Source organism: Lepus europaeus, chromosome 7 (genome assembly GCF_033115175.1).
Source record: "Lepus europaeus isolate LE1 chromosome 7, mLepTim1.pri, whole genome shotgun sequence".
In the NCBI taxonomy this organism is placed as follows: Eukaryota; Metazoa; Chordata; class Mammalia; order Lagomorpha; family Leporidae; genus Lepus; species Lepus europaeus.
This window is the reverse complement of record NC_084833.1, coordinates 6,644,520-6,662,384: the sequence shown is the minus strand read 5'-3', so window position 1 is coordinate 6,662,384 and position 17,865 is coordinate 6,644,520. Positions and strand designations below refer to the sequence as shown.

The 17,865-nt window shown below is 68.5% G+C and overlaps 2 protein-coding genes across 3 annotated transcripts; both read right to left on the bottom strand.

Moving 5' to 3' along the window:
• Window positions 1-223: 223 nt before the first annotated feature.
• On the bottom strand, window positions 224-12,037 carry MAP4K2 (mitogen-activated protein kinase kinase kinase kinase 2). The gene is made up of 32 exons (XM_062195891.1): window positions 11,936-12,037; window positions 11,791-11,848; window positions 11,521-11,611; window positions 11,379-11,443; window positions 11,084-11,139; window positions 10,727-10,774; window positions 10,597-10,639; window positions 10,208-10,280; window positions 9,991-10,122; window positions 9,853-9,915; window positions 9,529-9,610; window positions 9,331-9,438; window positions 8,964-9,042; window positions 8,806-8,864; window positions 8,583-8,626; window positions 8,465-8,503; window positions 8,345-8,378; window positions 8,152-8,257; window positions 7,062-7,150; window positions 6,934-6,975; window positions 6,760-6,844; window positions 6,596-6,675; window positions 6,452-6,512; window positions 6,222-6,339; window positions 3,700-3,758; window positions 3,513-3,616; window positions 2,974-3,151; window positions 1,663-1,731; window positions 1,491-1,577; window positions 1,330-1,400; window positions 1,179-1,234; window positions 224-1,106 (listed from the first exon to the last, which is right to left on the bottom strand). The coding sequence occupies exons 1-32, from the start codon at window positions 12,029-12,031 to the stop codon at window positions 1,019-1,021; spliced, it is 2,463 nt and encodes an 820-aa protein (XP_062051875.1). The 5' UTR covers window positions 12,032-12,037; the 3' UTR covers window positions 224-1,018.
• A 339-nt stretch (window positions 12,038-12,376) lies between these two features.
• Window positions 12,377-17,170, bottom strand: MEN1 (menin 1). Of its 2 annotated transcripts, XM_062195890.1 has the most exons (10): window positions 17,105-17,170; window positions 16,287-16,747; window positions 15,421-15,629; window positions 15,197-15,325; window positions 14,922-14,962; window positions 14,756-14,843; window positions 14,212-14,348; window positions 13,842-13,977; window positions 13,363-13,527; window positions 12,378-13,189 (listed from the first exon to the last, which is right to left on the bottom strand). In XM_062195890.1, the coding sequence occupies exons 2-10, from the start codon at window positions 16,729-16,731 to the stop codon at window positions 12,698-12,700; spliced, it is 1,842 nt and encodes a 613-aa protein (XP_062051874.1). In that variant the 5' UTR covers window positions 16,732-16,747; window positions 17,105-17,170; the 3' UTR covers window positions 12,378-12,697. The 2 variants fall into 2 exon arrangements, with proteins under 2 accessions (XP_062051873.1, XP_062051874.1); XM_062195889.1 differs by lacking the exon at window positions 17,105-17,170 and having other exon boundaries at window positions 12,377-13,189; window positions 13,363-13,518.
• Between the last annotated feature and the right edge of the window lie 695 nt (window positions 17,171-17,865).

Here is a 17,865-nt window from a genome sequence, read left to right as displayed (position 1 = left end):
GTCCGGGCCAAGCCAAGGCCAGGAGCCAGCGACCCCCTCCTGGCTTCCAACATGGGCGGCCGGGACAAAGTCCCTGGGCCACCTGCTGCTGCCTTCCCGGACCCCTTAACAGGAGCTGGCTCAGCGGCGGAGCAGTGGGGCTTGAACGGGCACTGGGTCGGGATGCCAGTGTTGCCAGTGGTGGGTGGGCCCGGCGACTCCCCTCACATGCACGGATTTCGACTTTGTTTTGCACAAAATAAACGTTTAATTTCGTCCTTTGCAAACTTTCTGAAGCCCCCTCGTGTCTGTCAGACAGACACAGGCGACTCTTCCCGCCGTGGTCCCTCAGATACCGACGCCATGGCCGGGAGTCGGGAGTGAGCCCCAGGTCTCGGTGAGGCCCCTCACCACGGCAGGCGCTGTCCCAAGGGCTGGATGGCACAGCACCTCCCCCCCCCGGGGGGCCCCTTCTCAGCCCTTCCAGGGGCTACCAGCTGAGATCTACTGGGAGCAGGTCTGCCCCGAGGTGAGCCCCTCCGCTCAGTGCCCACCCCCACTCCGCCTGAGCCCTCCACGTGCTAAGCTACCACGGCGGCCCCCAGCGGCCAGGCTGCGGGCTGATTCTGAGCGGGGCTCCCCGCCCTCCCACGTGTAAGCGCACCACCAACCAGCTGCCCACGCAAGGGGTGCTGGGGGGGATGATGGGGCTCACCCTCCCCCCTCCCCCCAGCCCAGAGGGACCAGCGGAATAAGACAAACCAGCTTTAATGGCAGATCCCTGTCCCAGGACGGAGCGAGGGGTAGACTCTCGGCAGGACGAGTGGAAAGGAAACAGAATAAAACGGAATGGGTGGGCCAGGCCACCCCCGCCCCCCTGGTGCAGGGCGCAAGGGACTGGGCTGCCGTGGGGACGAGGGGGCGAAAGCGGTTCCCTGTGGTCCAGTTATTGCTGAGGTGTGGGTGGGCTCGGGGGCTCCCCGCTCCACAGCCGCCCCCACGTGTGGCTCCCGTGGCATGGGAGGGGGCTGGGGGCCGCTCAGTAAGTGCTCTGGTGGCCGGTGAGGATGTAGAGGTTGCTGTGTGCGCCCGGGTTGTCGGTGGGGATGCTCTCCAGGACGATGTCTCTGGAGGGAGGGGAGCCGGGTGAGCCACCGTCCTTGCTGCCCCGGCCCCGGGCCTGTATGGCCACCACCTACCTGTGGGCCCCGAGCACTCGGAAGATCCTCGTCTCGTCCGTGATCTCCTGGGTCACCTGGGGAGAGGGACACTGAGCCCATCCCGGCACGTCCTCTCCAGAGACACGGGGACAGTGGCGTGGGCGACGCCAGGCCCCCGAGGCCCACTCACCTCGTTGGTGTCCAGGCTGCGGCCCTGCAGGCCGTGGCTCCAAAAGGCCAGCACGCTGTCCTGCAGGCACACTGCGGGGCCGGGCAGCCGTGAGCCCTCGCTGACCCACGGCACATGGCCAGGACGGCCCCTGCGAGGGGCCCCCGCCGCAGCTCACTCACCCACAGTCTCGATGGGGAAGTCGAAGGTCAGCTCGGGGGCCAGTGTGGCCGTGGGCTCGCCCTGCAGGTTGACGATCCTCACGCAGCCTGCGTGCGGGGAGGGGCGGTGGGTGGGGATGGGGTGGCTCCTGCCATGGAAGCCGCCCCCAGACCTGGCCCCGGGGGCACTCACGTTCAAAGGTGACCAGGACCGTGTCCCTGTCCACCTGGATCACTTGCTGGGCCGAGCCTGGGATCCCCTCTAGGGCAGAGAAGGAAGATGGGGCCTCAGCCAACGGCTCACCTGCTGGCCCGAGGACATGGGGGTGGGGGGAAAAAAGACGGACACAGCAGGGGGTGGTGGACGGAGGCAGGCATTTCCATCTTGGACAGGGCAGGGACGCAGCCTAGGGCCTGTGGGGAGCCGGCACGGGCACTTTGGTGGGGATTAAGAATGACATCCTGGGGTGGGCACCTGTGGCACAGGTGACGCTGTCACACGGATGCCAGCACCCCACACCAGAGCGCCTGGTTCTTGTCCTAGCTACTCTGTTTCCAATTCAGCTCCCTGCTCACTGGCTGGGGAAGGCGACAGATGACGGCCCAAGTGCTCGGGGCCTGGCCACCCTCATGGGAGACCCAGACGGAATTCTGGCTCCTGGCTTTGGCTCGGCCCCAGCCCTGGCCTCTGCATGCATTTGGAAGATCTCTCGGTAGATGACGATCTCTCTGTCTCTCCCTCCATCTTTCAAATAAGTCTTTCGTTTTCATTTAGCTCCATCTGTGTCTCCCACGCGGGTGCAGGGGCCCAAGCACGTGGGTCATCTTCCACTGCTTTTCCAAGCATTAGCAGGGAACTGGATTGGAAGTGGAGCAAAAAGGCACCGGCATTCGTGACACAGCAGGTTAAGCTGCCACCTGCAATGCTGGCATCCAATGTGAGTGCCAGTTCAAGTCCCGGCTGCTCCACTTCCGACCCAGTTCTCTGCTGTGGCCTGGGAAAGCAGTAGAAAATGGCTCAAGTGCTTGGGCCCCTGCATCCGTGTGGGAGACCGGGAGGAAGCTCCTGGCTCCTGATCAGCGCAGCTCCGACCATTGTGGCCAATTGGGGAGTGAACCATCGGATGGAAGACCTCTCTCTCTCTCTCTCTCTCTCTCTGCCTCTCCTTCTCTCTCTGTGTAACTGTGACTTTCAAGTAAAATAAACAAAAATCTTAAAAAAAAAGAAGAATGACGTCCCATGCATGGGTCCCTGGCACCAGGAGGGCGCTGGTCCTGGTGCACCTTCCCTTTGCCAATGAAGCGCCCTGAGCCGTCGTGACACCCCACTGCCCGCCCAGACCCGCCTCTGTCCCCAGCAGCGTCTGCCCAGCCCTTGGGCTAATGCAGTCTTTCCAGACCCCACCGGGCCACCCTCAGCCACAGCTGTCTGCGGAGGCCTTGAGCGCCTGCTGCCTCCCCCCCCCACCGGCTCTTTCTCTTCTTGCCCCCGGCCCCCACTCACCTGGCGGGGTGAGGATGTCGGGCGTCAGGCCGGCCTCCAGGGGCAGGACGTGGAAGAGGACGCGGCAGCCCGGCCCCTCCGGGCCCTCGGCCCCCACGCACACCTGCGGCAGCTCCTTCCCATCCAGCACCAGTGGCTCCAACATCCCAACCGGGCTGGGCAAGGGGCTGGAGAAGTTCTGGGGTGGGGGACAGCCGCAGGCTCAGGCCGCCATTGCACCCCCTAGGCCCTCCAACACCTGCCAGGGGGGCCCCGGGGGTGTCCCCCGCTGCCCCTAGGCCCTCCAACACCTGCGGGGGCGGGGCCCTGGGGGTGTCCCCCGCCGCCCCTAGGCCCTCCAACACCTGCGGGAGGGTCCCGGGGGTGTCCCCCGCCACCCCTAGGCCCTCCAACACCTGCGGGGGGGGTCCCGGGGGGGTCCCCCGCCGCCCCTAGGCCCTCCAACACCTGCGGGGGGGTCCCGGGGGTGTTCCCCGCCGCCCCTAGGCCCTCCAACACCTGCGGGGGGGGGTCCCAGGGGTGTCCCCCGCCACCCCTACCTTGAGCAGCAGGAACTTCTGCAGGGGCTCGTACCACTGCAGCAGCAGCAGGCTGGCGGGCAGGGCGGCCAGCAGGAAGGTGCTGCCCGTGTAGGGGTTCCGCACTGCGAGAGGGGCGTGCGGTGGGCACCGGGCCGGGCCTGTGTCCCGTCCCCGCCCTGCCTGCCCCCGCCCGGCCCGCTCTTACCCACGCGACACTGGAGGCAGCCTTTGGTGTCAGGGATCTTGGTGGACAGGGCGAAGCGCCTGCGGGGTTACAAGCAGGGCACGTGTGTGTCCCGGGCGGCACCGGTGGGCACTCAGGAGGATGTGTGTCCCGGGTGGGCACTCAGGAGGCTCAGAGAGACAAAGTAACAGCTCTGCAGCCTGGGGCATCTCCCCTGCCGAGGCCAGGGGTCGAGGTCACAGAATTCGCCCCAGCTCAGTGCGGCTCGGGACCAGTCCCTTAACCTCTCTGTGCTACGGGGACCCCGGGAAGAGCGCACACACTCCCAGCGCTCCTGTCCTCTCTTCCCCCTGCTCTGAGCCTCCGCGAGCCCCCTGGAGGCAAAGGCCGGGCGCATGTGGAGAGGTGAATGAAGAAGTGAGAGAGAGCGCGCCAAGGGCCTGGGGGTGCCGTGGGCTCCCCTCCGCTCCCGGCCCACTTCACAGATGGGCAAATGGGCCCAGGGAGGCCACAGGAGGCCAGGTGGCAAGTGGTGTGTCCTTGGCCACTGCCTCTGAGGACCAGTGGGCGGGCTCCCCGGGCTGCCTGGGAGAAGGTGGGAGTGGCGGGTGCTCGTTCTCCTGGGGATCAGGGTACGCAGTGGCAGCCCTGCCGCCTCCTCCCCACGACCCTGGCGGCCCCTTCTGCAGGGACAGGGACCACACTGGGAGGGAGCGGACGCCCGCCCTCAGCCCTCCCTCTCCCCTCTCCCCGGGTCTCGGCCACTCTCACCCCCCGGCCCCCGCTGGCCCTCCCTGGGGTCAGAGGTACATATATCTGTATTTGTTTTTCCCTGCAGACAATTCCGGTTCCCCGCTCTTTACCCTCGAAGGGGGCCCTGGGACTGCGTGATTTCCTAACAGGCCCGCAGCCACCTGTGACTCGGTGGGGCTCTGTGGGGCCTGCTTCCTGCAGGTCCTGGGCCATGGCCCAGAGGCCACCGGGCTCCAGATGCAGTGCCACACTGAGCACCACGGGAAGGGCCCAGCCCGCCCGGCTCCCCGCGGGCGCCGCCCCTGGCCGCCCGGTCCTGGCAGCACCTGAGCCCTCTTGCCCATCTAATAAGCATGTTACAGGCGGCAAGACGAGGAAGCTCCACCCCCGGCTCTGACAGCTCTGTCCTCGGGTGGCCCAGCCAGCAGCCCCGAGCCATCCTCCAGCAGCGCTCGGGAAATCCTGCCAGAACCCCACCTCCGCCGCTGCAGCCTCCTCATGGGTCCCTGCTCCCTCCCCCACCGGCTTCGCTCAGCCACAGGGAAGCCCTGGAGGTCTCCGTGCTGTCCCTCCTCTGCTCTGGCCTCCGGGCTGCCCTGGGTCCAAGCCAAAGCCCTCACTGTGGCCACAGGGCCCTCCCCGTCGTGTCCCTCCCACTCCATCCGTTTTGGTCGCACCTGCTTCCTTGCTGCTCCCCCAACAAGGCCAGGCCTGCTCCTGCCCCAGGACCTTGGCACTGGCCAGCCCTGCTCCTAGGATGCTCCTCCCACATCCCTGGGCCCAGGTCCTTGCCCACACAGCACGTCCTCAGGGGCTGGCGGCGTGGTGCTGCCCACTGAGCTGCCTCTCGCAACCCCCAGCATCCCCTGTCGGAGCGCTGGCTTGAGCCCCGCTGCTCCACTTCCAATCTACATACGGAAATGCAGGCCCGCGCCCAGCCTCCTGCCCCGTGCTCCAGGCCTCGGGCCGGGCTTCTTTAGGTCCCGGATGGACCTTCTGCTCAGAACATTGCTTGGCCCACGCAAGGCGCCAACGAGGTACTCACTCACACTGTTCCCACGGCCCCACGCGGATTCACAAAGCCCAAGGCTGAACAGGTCATCTTCCTGGAACGCCCCTTGGCTCAGCGGGTCCCCTCCCTGCCTCCAACAGTGCCCACGTCCTGCCAGTCCTACGGCTCGGGCTGGGCTGCCCAGGTCTCACCATGCCTCAGCCTGGCCCCCACCGCCTCCTTTCCGGGTGCCGGCCTGGCCGCCTCCCCTCCCCCACTGCCCCCTTCCCGGCATGCACCCAGCCAACAGCTGCCTCTCGTCTGCCAGTTCTTCCGGATTCTCCTCCCTCAGCCCCTGCTCTGGAGCTGGCTCAGGGTGGGCATGTCCTCAAGCTGGACCCACAGGGACCAGCCCAGGGACTCCCATGGGAGCGACACGGAAACTGAGCTTCCGGTCCCATTGGGTTGGTTGCTCCCGGGACTCGGGCCTGGGACCACCACGGGCAGCCACCGGCTGAGCAGAGAGCCCCCGTGAGAGTGAAGGCGACAAGGAAACAGCCAAGAGATGCAGGTACCAGCAGGCCTGGATCCAGCTGAGCCTGAAGCCAGCCCCACTCCGGACCCGGGAGTCATTTAAGACGACAAGAAGGATCCTTGGAGGGTACCCCCCGTGCACGGCCGGTTAACAGAGGCCGAACCCTGGGCCTGCTGCCCCTCCTGCAGGGCCGCCCGATCCCCGCTGCCCCGCCCACCCCGCCCTGCCCCGCCTCCCCCAGCCCCACACAGCTGAGGCCCCCACCTGGGGATGATGCGCTGGGTGAGGCGGTTGGTGGGGATGGAGAGAGGAACCTGCCGCTGGAGCCTGCGCTGCTCAAACAGGCCGGGGAGGTCGTGGGCCCAGATGTGCGTGGATTTCCCTGCCAGGGAGGGCGGGAGAGGGGGCTGGGAGAGAGCCGGCGGGCGGGCGGGCAGGCAGGGGGCAGGTGCAGTGCGGGGGCACACGGGCGGGCGGCCTGCCCCACCTGGTACCTGAGAGCGACAGCAGCACGTTGTTCACACAGTAGAGCCAGGAGCAGCGGTGTGAAATCAGCTGCGGGACACGGGCACAGGGCAGCTCAGCACCGCCCCCCAGCCCCGGGGCCCTCTGCCCTCTGCCCACCCCCGGCCCCTCACCTTCTCCAGTGTGTCCTCGTGCAGCTCGTGGAGGTTGAGGGTGTAGACGCCCTCCTCGGCTCCCACCACCAGGAACTGGTCTGCGGGTTTGGGGACAGGGTCAGAGGTCGCCAGGGCCTCTGACAAGGGACTCCCGGCTCCCGCCCCCTCCCTGCCCCGCCTACCCCGAGTCACAGGGTGGACCCAGGTGACGGCGGCATGGATGCGCAGCGGGCAGCCGTTGAACACCTTGGAGAAGCAGGCGCCCATCTGCGGAGGGGGCCGGAGGCTGATGAGGGGTGAGGGGTGCAGGGGTGCTGCAGATGGGCCGCAGGGCTGCAGGGTGGCGGGGCACTCACGTGTACTTTGGGGGTCGGGGGGAGCCCGTGGCAGGATGACCTCTGGGATGGAAGGAAAGGGGGGAGGGAGTGAGCAGGGGTGCCACTCCCGCTGCCTACCGCCCCGCCTCCCCAGGGGCACCCCTCACCTCGGGGTCCTCTCTCTGCTTTATGGTGGACCAGGCGGCAGGCAGCAGCGGGGGGCTGTCAGGGGCTGCTGGCGACAGGGGCAGGGTTCCTGCAAGCACCGACTCGTGACTTCCAACCCCAGTCACACACACACACACACACACACACCCCACCTGCTCCTGGCCTCCCACACCCAGGCCTCAGTCACACACACACACACACACACCCCACCTGCTCCCGGCCTCCCACACCCAGGCCTCAGTCACACACACACACACACACACCCCACCTGCTCCTGGCCTCCCACACCCGGGCCTCAGTCACACACACACACATACACATACACACACACCGCACCTGCTCCTGGCCTCCCACACCCGGGCCTCACACACACACACACACACACACACCACCTGCTCCTGGCCTCCCACACCCGGGCCTCAGTCACACACACACACACACACACACACACCCCACCTGCTCCTGGCCTCCCACACCCGGGCCTCAGTCACACACACACACACACACACACACACCCCACCTGCTCCTGGCCTCCCACACCCGGGCCTCAGTCACACACACACACACACACCCCACCTGCTCCCGGCCTCCCACACCCAGGCCTCAGTCACACACACACACACACACACCCCACCTGCTCCTGGCCTCCCACACCCGGGCCTCAGTCACACACACACACATACACATACACACACACCGCACCTGCTCCTGGCCTCCCACACCCGGGCCTCAGTCACACACACACACACACACACCACCTGCTCCTGGCCTCCCACACCCGGGCCTCAGTCACACACACACACACACACACACACACCCCACCTGCTCCTGGCCTCCCACACCCGGGCCTCAGTCACACACACACACACACACACACACACCCCACCTGCTCCTGGCCTCCCACACCCGGGCCTCAGTCACACACACACACACACACACCACCTGCTCCTGGCCTCCCACACCCGGGCCTCAGTCACACACACACACACACACCCCACCTGCTCCCGGCCTCCCACACCCAGGCCTCAGTCACACACACACACACACACACACCGCACCTGCTCCTGGCCTCCCACACCCGGGCCTCACCCGAGAGGCTGGTAGGAGGGTCCTCAGCCTCTGGCTGGGCAGGGGGCGGCCCCGAGAAGGGGGCCCGCTTGATGGTCCCTGTGGCATCATCCGGGGAGTCCAGCTCCTGGCAGGAGGGTGAGGCCCGGCTGGGCTGCTGCAGCAGGTACCCAGGACCCCCCGGCGGCCCCCGCTCAGCCGGCCCCATGTGTACCTGCAGGCCCTCGGCTGGCCGGATGGTCAGGCTCCTGTGGGGGGAGGGAGGGAGGTGTGAGATGCCACTCCCCGGAGGCACCCAGGCCTGACTGCCCCCGCCCGGCCCCCAGCCCGTCACCTTTCCTCCAAGGCCTCCTGGACCGACTGCAGCAGGCTCCTGGGGGTGGGGGTGGGGGTCAGAGGTCAGCCTGGGGCTGTCCCCAACCCCTGCCCACGCCTCCCTCACCCTCACTCACCCACTGAGCTCCTCCTTGCCCAGTAGTGTCCACTCTTCCTCCCACTGGGGAAGCCGAGGCAGAGAGGCACCGTGAGACAGCGGCCACGAGACGGGCAGCGGGGGTGGGGTGAGGGTGACGGGCAGGAGGCTCAGGAGAACTGGCCAAAGACAGGGGCAGGCGGCCCAGGGGCCCGGGCAGCCCCTGCCCTACCTCTGCGAGCGCCCCGGGACCTGCCCCTCACCGGCTCGTTCAGTGGGTCCGTTTCCTTCCTGAGCGGGGCGCCGAATTTCACCTGGTGGACTGGGGGGCCCGGAGCACGGGGGTTAGGGGCTCAGGGCGAACGCCCACGCTCACGCCAAAGCTGTGCATACCCGGTGCTCCCCGCCCCCCCACACTCACACTGGATCTCGGACGGAGTCCTCTCGGCTGGGCCGTGCTGCCCCCGGGAGTGGATGGTGTCTGGGAACATGTCGTAGGTCTAGGACAGAGCGTGGAGCGGGAGGGCCTGCGCCGGGGGCTTCACACGCAGCTGCCACAGCCCCCCAGACCACCATCAGATCACACGGCACGCCCACCCCACACGTGAGGAAGCCGAGCAGGAGGGTGGGTTCCAGGGAGGCCAGATCCAGCCCAGCAGGGATTCCTAACGGGTGGGCTCATCCGGGGGAAGCCCCCAGGGCCGGCGCAGCACGCGGCCGCGGCCCGCAGCGGCCTTGGGCTCCTCCGGCCGGGTCAGCCTGGGACAGCTTTCCCAGCCGGCTCTTACCTCCAGCTCGCAGTCTTCGGGGGAGGGGGTTCCCAGGTGGGGGTCACTGGCCTTGTCCAGGAGCTGTGTGAGCAGGGCCCGAGGGAGCTGCTGGGCAGTGAACGGGTGCTGCAAGACGGAGACGGCGCTGCCCAGGTCGGCCCCGCTCCTCCAGGCCCTGATTCCGGGCGGCAAGGCCCCGGCCCCCCCGCCCCCCACCTGCAGCAGCTTTTCTGCCGTGGGCCTCTTCTTGGGGTTCTTGGTCAGGGCCAGCTTGAGGAAGTGGTGAAAATTCTGGGTCCTGGTGGGCACAAGAGCACCCCCGCCCCGCCCCGGGCTCCAGGTTAGCCTTTCTGCAGGGGGCCGCCTGCCACCCCCCAGAAGCGACCCCTGGGCCCGCCCAGGAAGGAGCGGCCGGCCCAAGCGACAGCGCTGTTGCAACACAGGGCTCCTGCACCAGCAGCCACCTGCCCACCCAGGGGCCTGGGCCCAGGGGGTTCGCTGTGGCGGCTGCAGCTGGCTGAACCAGGGCAGGGCCCTCACCAGCGAGCCTTGTCTCTCAGCTTGGGCGGCTGGAAGCTGCTCTTCGACATGAGCATGAGGGCCCTGCGGAAGGCACAGGTGAAGGCGGACGCTCAGGTTCGGGGCGAGGCTCAGGCAGGAGGCCGGCGTGGGGCTGACCTCATGGGGTGCAGGTGGAACAGGGGTGGCTGCAGCTCGCCCAGCTCGATGGCCGTGATGCCCAGGGCCCAGACGTCGCACAGCTCATTGTAGCCGCCTTTGCGCTCCACGGCAGCCACCTCCGGAGCCATCCTGGAGTCAGGGTCACAGATGGGACGGCCTGGGGGTCCCCAGCGGAGGCCCCCCCCATCCCCTCTGCCACAGGCGCCACCCTCACCAGTACGGGGTCCCGATGAAAGATCTCCTCTTGGCCACGGACGCCGTGAGCTCGCCTGACACCCCAAAGTCAGCTGGGGGAAGAAAGTTCTGGCTGCCACTCCCCCCACCCCCACCGCTGCCACCGGAGCTCAGGATGCACCTGGTGGAGGCGCCCATGGGCTCCCACAGGCCCAGGCAAGGGCGGGCCCTCCTCCTGAGCAGGGTCAAGCACCCAGCCCCGTGCCTGACCGCCTGCCAGCGCCGCACACGCTCAGCTCTCCAGCCGCGAGCAGAAACGGGGTATGCCGATCCGTTTCCTAGGCTGCACGGCCAAGGCGCCATGCCCCAGGACACCGGCCCTGCGCCCAGGCTCCTCACCCCGAGGGCGTCCGGGGTGGGGGTACTGACCCAGCTTGACGTCTCCCTGGAGCGTGAGCAGCAGGTTGGCGCCCTGTGGGGACGCAGGAGAGAGCATCCGCCGCTGCCCACCCCCCCAGGCTGCCTCCTCCCTCCCCAGCCCCCCCAGCCAGACCCCTACCTTGATGTCTCTGTGTATCTTCCCTTGAGAATGCAAGTGATGCAGCCCCTGGGGACAAGCAGGAGGCTCTGAGGGCAGCTCCCCAGCACGCTCACCTCTGCTGAACCCCCTCTTGCCAGTGGGGCCCCCCACCCAAGCCGCTTCCTCCTCCCCTCTCCCCAAACAGGAAGTGACCGAGCCAAGAGGGAAATGGGCTGCTTCCGGCAACAGGGCTGGGGCACCTTCTCCCCCCACCCCCGGGACCGGGACCGCAGCCCCTCGGGGCCAGCCCTGCCTGGGCTCTCCACCCGCGGGGGCGGGGGGGGCCTCTGCCCGCGTCCTGGGGCTGGGGCTGAGAGCACCCTCGGGTCCGGCTACCTTCAGTGCCTCCCGACAGACGTAGGCTATCTGCCGCTCCTCCAGGGGCCCGGTGGCTGAAAGGGAGGGGGAGGGCTGGGGCCAGGCGCCGGCAGTGCCAGGTGGCGGCGGCGCTGGCCATGCCCCCTCCCAGCAGGGTCTGGGACAGGAGCCCAGAGACGGACAGCGTTCCTCTCAAGGTCACACAGCCAGCCGGTCAGCAATGGAGAGCAGCCCAGGTCCAGAGCCCCCCCCACCGCACCCCGGCTCTCCTCCGGCACCCCCTGGGGCCAGGGGGGGAGGCCAAGGCCCTCACCGTGGTAAATCTCCTGCAGGGACCCCCCGCCACAGAACTCCATGCAGATCCACAGGCGGTCATTCCTGGGGACACAGAGGCGGCGTGGGCACACGGCAGGCCGCAGCGGGGCTGCCGGGGGTCTGGGCACGGGCGGCCTCACCTGAGGTAGCTGCCGATGTAGGCCACCACGTTGGGGTGGCGGCACTCCCGCAGGATGGTGATTTCCTGCTGGAGAGAGCTGATGTCGTCTCCTGGGGAGCACAAGGCGTCAGTGGGGGGGGGGTGCACGCAGGCGTCGCCCTGACTCAGTACCGCCATCTGTAAAATGGGCACGCAGCGCCTCCCTCCCGGCCGGACAGGTGCCCTGCCTCGCAGGGGGTCTCCGCCCCTCAGACGCGCGCGGGCGCACAGGCCCCGCCCGGGCCCTCACCTGGGTCCATCTTCACTATCTTCACGGCGGCCAGTTCGGACGTGACCGTGTCGCGGGCCTGCGGGGACGGAGCGGGGCCAGTGGGCTGAGGAGGGGGCGGGGCTGGGGGCTGGGTCCGCGGCAGCGCGCCCTTCCCCCGGCGCACCTTGTAGACGTCGCCATAGGTCCCGGCCCCCACGCGCTGCAGCAGCTCGAAGCGGTCCCGCGGATCCTGCAGCGACACGTCCCGCAGCAGCGCCATGGCCCGGCGCCGGGCGGGCGCGAGCTGCGGAGCCGGCGCTGCGCGGCGCGGGCGGGCGGGGCTGGGGCGGGGCCAGGGCCAGTGGGGCCGGTAGAGGCGGGGCCAGGGCCAGCCGGGGGCAGGGCCAGGGCGGGGCTGGCCGGGGGCGGGGCCAGTGGGGACGCCCCGCCGCCCGGCCGGGAGGGGGCGCCCGCGGGACGGGCCCTGCGCGGCGCGGGGGAGCCCCGAGGCCGGGGCGGAGCTTGGGTCCGGCACAGACCTCTGGACCCACAGGTCCAGCGCTCCGAGGCCGACCCACTTCCTACCCCACCCCCAGTTTCCCAAATGAAACAAGGACATGTGCTTTTACTTTTTTTTTTAAACAAAATGTATTCATTTCCTCGGAACTGAAAAATAAATCTATGTACAAAACAGGAGAGTTCAGGCTTCCTCGCGGGCCCGCTGGTGGGCTGCACCTCGGGAGGGTCCTGCTCTGACCTGGGGCCAGTCTGGTCAGGACGGGGAGGGGCGCTAGGGATTCACGGGCCGGGGCAGGGGCGGGGGCTCCGCCGGGACTCGCAGATCCTGCAGGCGGACCTAAGCTCTTGGGGCGGGGGCTCGGGTCCCCAGGGCGGCGGCCGCGGGCGGACCTGCGCCCCTCTCCCCGGTAAGGGCGCGCCCCCGCGCTCAGAGGCCCTTGCGCTGGCGCTTGAGGAAGGACAGCGTGTAGTCGCTGGGCGCCGACACCTTCTGCTTCTTCATCTGCACCTGCGACTGCGCCGTGAGCTGCAGCTTGATGGCGCTCGAGTTGATCTTCGTGGCCACCAGCAGCTCCTTCATGCCCTTCATCTTCTCGCTCTGGAAAGTGAGCACCGGGCCGTCCGGCGGCGGCGAGGCCGCGGGCGCGGGCGCCGGGGCCGCGCTGCCGCCCTCGGGGCCTCGGGCAGCGCCCGGGACAGTCCCTGCGGGCTTCCGTGGGGGTCCTGCCGCCGCCGCCGCCGTCGTCTGTCCGGGGCCCGGGGCCTTGTCCAGCGCCGGCTTCTTGGGCGGCGGCGGCTCCTCGGGCTTGGACTCGCGCCGCGGGCCGCGCCGCCGGCCTTCCCGGGCCTCTTCGCCCCACGGCTCCTCGGCCTCGGCCGCCTCGGCCTCGCGGCTCACGATGTGCACCTTCTGCCGCACCTGGGCCGGCGGGGAGAGCGGGCTGAGGGGACCGCAGGCCCCAGCCATGGCCACTCCACGCCAGGGGTCCCGGGGACACGGCTGGTGCCGGCTCCGCGCGCTGCGCAGACGGGCTCAGTCTAAGTGGGTGTCCCCTCACTCCCGCACAGGACAGAGACACACTCCGCCCTCACCTGTCCTTCGAAGCGGCCGAGGGACTGCACCAGGAAGGTGGCCCAGCCCACGTGCAGCACGGGCGTGGGGCTGCCCTCCTCCCACTTGCAGATGCCGTCGTAGAACCGCAGCAGGTGGGCGAAGCATTCGGGGTCCTGGAGGGCGGAGCCCTGGCTCTGGGTGCCCTGGGCGGAGGGGCATGGGTCACACTCCCTTCCACATAGCCCTGCGCAGGCCACGCCCCCACCTGGACAAGGAGCCCTGGCCTCCCACCAGATCCCAGCCAGCACCTAGGGTGGGGCGAGGCGGCCCAGCCCAGACTGGAGGAGGAGCCCTGGCCGCGAGGGAGGTGGGATTCTCCCCATTCACAGAAGACCCTCAGCTGGCTCCCCTTCGGCCTCAACCTCAGGCCCTCAGCTACGGCCCAGCCGCCCTGCGCTCCTGGCCCCTTCCCTGGGGCCGGCAGCCCCGCCCAGGCAGGGAGGTGACGGGCGGTCACCTGGCTCTGCTCGCCCGGCCGCTCCTCGCCCGTCTCCAGCAAGCTGGCCGCCTCCTTCAGCAGGTTGGGGATGACGTCGTTGGCCACCTCAAAGAACTCCTTGTAGATCTCCTCGTCCTCCCGGCAGTAGTTGTAGCTGCGAGAGCAGTGGGGAAGCGTGGGGTCTCGGCCTTGCGGGAGCCCCTAGGGACCTGGTGGAGACGGCCCCGGGGTCGCTACAGGGCCCAGGTGTGTGGGCGGAGTCTGCGCTCCACATCCAGAGCAGGAGGCAGGGGGCCAAGGGTGGCGGAGGGGCGGGGCTTGGGTGGAGGGGCAGGGCTTGGGTGGAGGAGCGGAGGGCTGGGCAGAAGACCCCGGCGGGGAGCCTCACTCCTGGATGACCGTGGCTGTGTCGGCCCAGGCCTGCAGGGCCTCGCGCACGTTGCGGCTCCGACAGTGGTAGCCGGCCAGGTACATGTAGGGGTAGATGTGCTCGTCCCGGTAGTAGGCCTTGGCCGAGGCGATGCCCTGGGGGTGGGACAGCAGAGCCTCAGAGAGGCGGCCCCTGCAGGCCACACCCAGAAGGGGCAGCAGGAAGTCCCCAAGAGTCCTCCAAGCCCACCTCCACCTCCTCTCCCTGCTGCCCCCAACCCACGGCTCCTCCCTGCCTCTGCCGGGCTGCCTGCTGAGGCCTGGCCCAGACTGCAGGGGCGGGGAGTGGAGACCCCCACAGAACAGGCCCTGGGGAGGGGAGGGGAGGACGCGCCCCCGCCCCCAGACCCGGGCCTGTTTCTCTCCCTGGCCTTCCCACATGCTTGATGCACAGTTAACAGTGAAGCGGCCGGGATGGGCGATGCCCCCTGCACACAGGCTCTCTCACCTGCCCCTCCCATCCCCCGGAAGGAGACCCCAGCCACCCTACTGGGTGCCCCCACCTTGTGGTAGAGGGTGAGCGGGTCTGGCCGGCCAGGCGTGGGCTCCAGCTCCTCCAGGTCTGCCAGGTTCCCTAGCGCCATGGGGTACCTGGGAAAGCACACGCGTGCAGGCTGCTCTCTGTCCCCCAGCCCTCAAGGCCTGTCCGGGCCAGGACCCCCCACTGACCTTTCCAGATGTCCCAGGTCATACAGGAGCCACAGCAGCTTCTAGGGGCCAAAGGAGAGCGTTACGAGCTGGGTGGGGGAGATGGGGGGTCCTCAGCTCATCAGGCAGAGGTGGGGTCCAGAACCCACGGGGACCCCTCCCGCCAGCTGGCAACCAAACCCTCTAGTGTACGAGAGCCCTTCCTACATCAATTCCACCGTCCCCCACGGCCTTCCTCGCCCATTTCACAGGAGGGGAAGCTCAGGGAGGGCGAGCGGCTGCCCCGCCCCCCGCACCTGCTGCAGCTGCAGCAGCTCCAGCGAGTCCGTGTGCAGGTCGATGGAGGGGTTGATGGCGCACACCATAAACGCCACCTCCATCTTGCGGTCGCAGCGCATGTAGGACCCTTTCAGATACAGCCAGCTCTAGGAAGGGACAGAGCGGACGTCAGGATGGCGGCCAGCAGCGGGGCGTGTCAGGGCTGGCCACGGCGGGGGGAGCGAGGCTGGGAGCACCGCACCCGCTCGGCCACGCCGGCGTTCACCGTCTGGCCCCTGCGGTCCTCGTTGCCCTTGCCGTGCCAGGTGACCTCGGCCGTCTGCTCCCCGTTGGGCCCGAACACCACCCAGGCGTGATCCTCAGACAGGGCCAGGTGCACATCCCGGAGGCCCAGGGCCTGGCAGGCCCCCACCACTGCAAAGGCCACACCGGAGCTGTCCAGTTTGGTGCCTGTGGAAGGGGCGGTCCCGTCAGAGGCTCCATCGGGCTTTGGTGGGTGACACGAGGCCTGGTGGTGACGGGCCGTGCACCCCCACCCCTCGCCTCCTGGTGTTCAGAGCCTCTCCCTCCCCATGGACACCCCCTTCCCCGAAAAGAGACCTTCCTGGGTCTCCGATAGCTCCCCCAGTGGACCCTGTTGTCTCTCTGCAACCATAAGGGGCCCCCCATTTCACTGCACCCACACAACAGAGACAGCAGACGAGGACCCTCTGGCCAACACCTTCCCGCACACGGCACCACCAGGCACTAACATCTCTGCCGCCTTGTCCTGCCGAGCCCAGGTGCAGCACAGGGCACCAGGACGCCTCTGCTGGCCACGGGGCTCTCACGAGCAAGCACCTTCCAAGTCGCTTTCTGTCTCCTTGTCCCCCCCACACCTCCCCAGTCTGCGGTGGCCCTCGCTGTCTCCCGCTGGGCAGTGCTGGGGGTGGGGTCCCGTCCCAGCTCTGCCATCGCGTGCGTCGCCGGCGCACCACTTCCCCTCTCTGGTCTCCTCCCCTCCCGGCCTAGGGAGAAACGACACCTGGCCCAGGTCGCAAGGGTCACAGGTCTCCAAAGGGCCCCGTCACCCACACAGAGGTGCCCTCGCCACCTGTCGGCTCCAACCTGTGATGAAGCTAAAGAGCGACTGGATGTGCGCCCGGTCCTTGAAGTAGGAGCGGCTGAGGCTGTTCCATATGACGTCGGACACCTTCTTGACCAGCTCGCGGCTGGAGACGCCGCCCTCCCGCGGGTACAGGGACAGATCCACGGCGCCTCGGATCTGCGCCGTGAAGCGGGCGTAGAGGGCGGCGATGATGGACAGGTCGGCCACCGGGAAGTAGGTGAGGCCGCCGGGCGGGTCGGGCGCCGGGCTGGGCTGGAAGGTGAGCTCGGGCACGTTGGTGGGGATGACGCGGTTCACAGCCAGGAAGTGCTCCACGAAGCCCAGGACCAGGGAGAGGAGCACCAGGTCCGGCTCCTCCCGGCCCAGCTCGGCGGCGAACAGGCGCACCACGTCGTCGATGGAGCGCAGCGGGAACAGCGTCTTCTGCGCGGCCTTCAGCCCCATGGCGGCGGGCGGCGGCCTGCGGGCGAGCGGGCACGGAGGGAGGGTCGGCCGGCGCCCCCTCCCAGGCTCGGCCCCGGTTCCTCCCCGCCGACACACACACACACGCCCCCTTCCCCTCCTCCCCCCGGCTCCCCGGCTTCCGCCGCGAGACCCCTCAGCCGCAGCACCAAGGCCTCCCTCTCCCTGCAACCCGGAGACCCCTCCCCAGCGCCGCCGGGGGTGCGGCCCCAGGACCACCCCCCCGAGGTCCACCAATGGCCGTCCTGCTCACTCTCTACAAATGCACCCCCGACCCCCTAGAGTGCGTCCGGGAGTTGCCCCCAGCCAACCCCCAAATCCGATGGAGAGTCCTAGCCGCGGTCCCCGCGCCCACCTCCGCGCTTACATCCCACACAAGGCACCGCGGCGCCCGCCGCCTGGAGCCTGCTGGGAAACGGAGTCCCGCCCCCTTCGCGCCGCACTGCCTGCCGGGAGGTGGAGTCCGACGCCGGCCCCTGCCCCCCGCCGAGCCTGGAAATGGTGGCGCGCCGGTGGCTCGCGGTGGCTTATGGGAGTGGTAGTCCCGCCGCTCTGGGCGCCCCAGCGGGAGTCACCAGGTAGGACGAGGCGCCGAAGTGCCTTCTGGGAGTTGTAGTCCGGGAGGGGCCGGGCGGCCCACGCGTGTCTGCCCTCTGGAGATTGCGTTATCAGGAGGCGAATGGGGACCTTCAGGCACGACTTGCGTGTGTGCCTCGTCACGTCAGCGGATCTTTCTCGGGACCCATTAACAAGGCAATGTGGCCGGATCCTGCCCAAGAGGACATCTAACAGCAGCAGAGTGGACGCTGGGCAGAACCCCGCAGGGCCGCCATCCCATGTGGGCGCCGGTTCGAGTCCCGGCAGCTCCAGCTCCCGGCTAACGCTCCTGGGAAAACTGAGGAAGATGGCCAGGTGCTCGGGCCCCTGCACCCGCGTGGGAGACCTGGAAGACGCGTCTGGCTTCTGGTACGGCCTACCACAGCGCTGGCTGTTAAGTAAATTTTTAAAAACTATTTACTTATTTTATTTGAAAGGCACAGTTACAAAGAGAGTGAGTGAGTGAGAGAGGAGAGATCTTCCATTCAGTGATTCACTCCCCAAATGGCCACCAGGGCT

What these genes read in the sequence shown, in the direction of transcription:
- MAP4K2 (XM_062195891.1), bottom strand. Translation starts at nt 12,031, where the DNA reads ATGGCGCTGCTGCGGGACGTGTCGCTGCAGGATCCGCGGGACCGCTTC. An exon ending in TACATCGGCAGCTACCTCAG is followed by an intron (nt 11,444 to 11,520) that starts GTGAGGCCGCCC and finishes CTGTGTCCCCAG; the next exon opens with GAATGACCGCCTGTGGATCT. An exon ending in CGACATCCTCACCCCGCCAG is followed by an intron (nt 1,732 to 2,973) that starts GTGAGTGGGGGC and finishes TCTCTGCCCTAG; the next exon opens with AGGGGATCCCAGGCTCGGCC.
- MEN1 (XM_062195890.1), bottom strand. Translation starts at nt 16,731, where the DNA reads ATGGGGCTGAAGGCCGCGCAGAAGACGCTGTTCCCGCTGCGCTCCATC. An exon ending in AGCTGCTGCAGCTGCAGCAG is followed by an intron (nt 14,963 to 15,196) that starts GTGCGGGGGGCG and finishes TTTGGCCCCTAG; the next exon opens with AAGCTGCTGTGGCTCCTGTA. An exon ending in CGCTCACCCTCTACCACAAG is followed by an intron (nt 14,349 to 14,755) that starts GTGGGGGCACCC and finishes TCCCACCCCCAG; the next exon opens with GGCATCGCCTCGGCCAAGGC.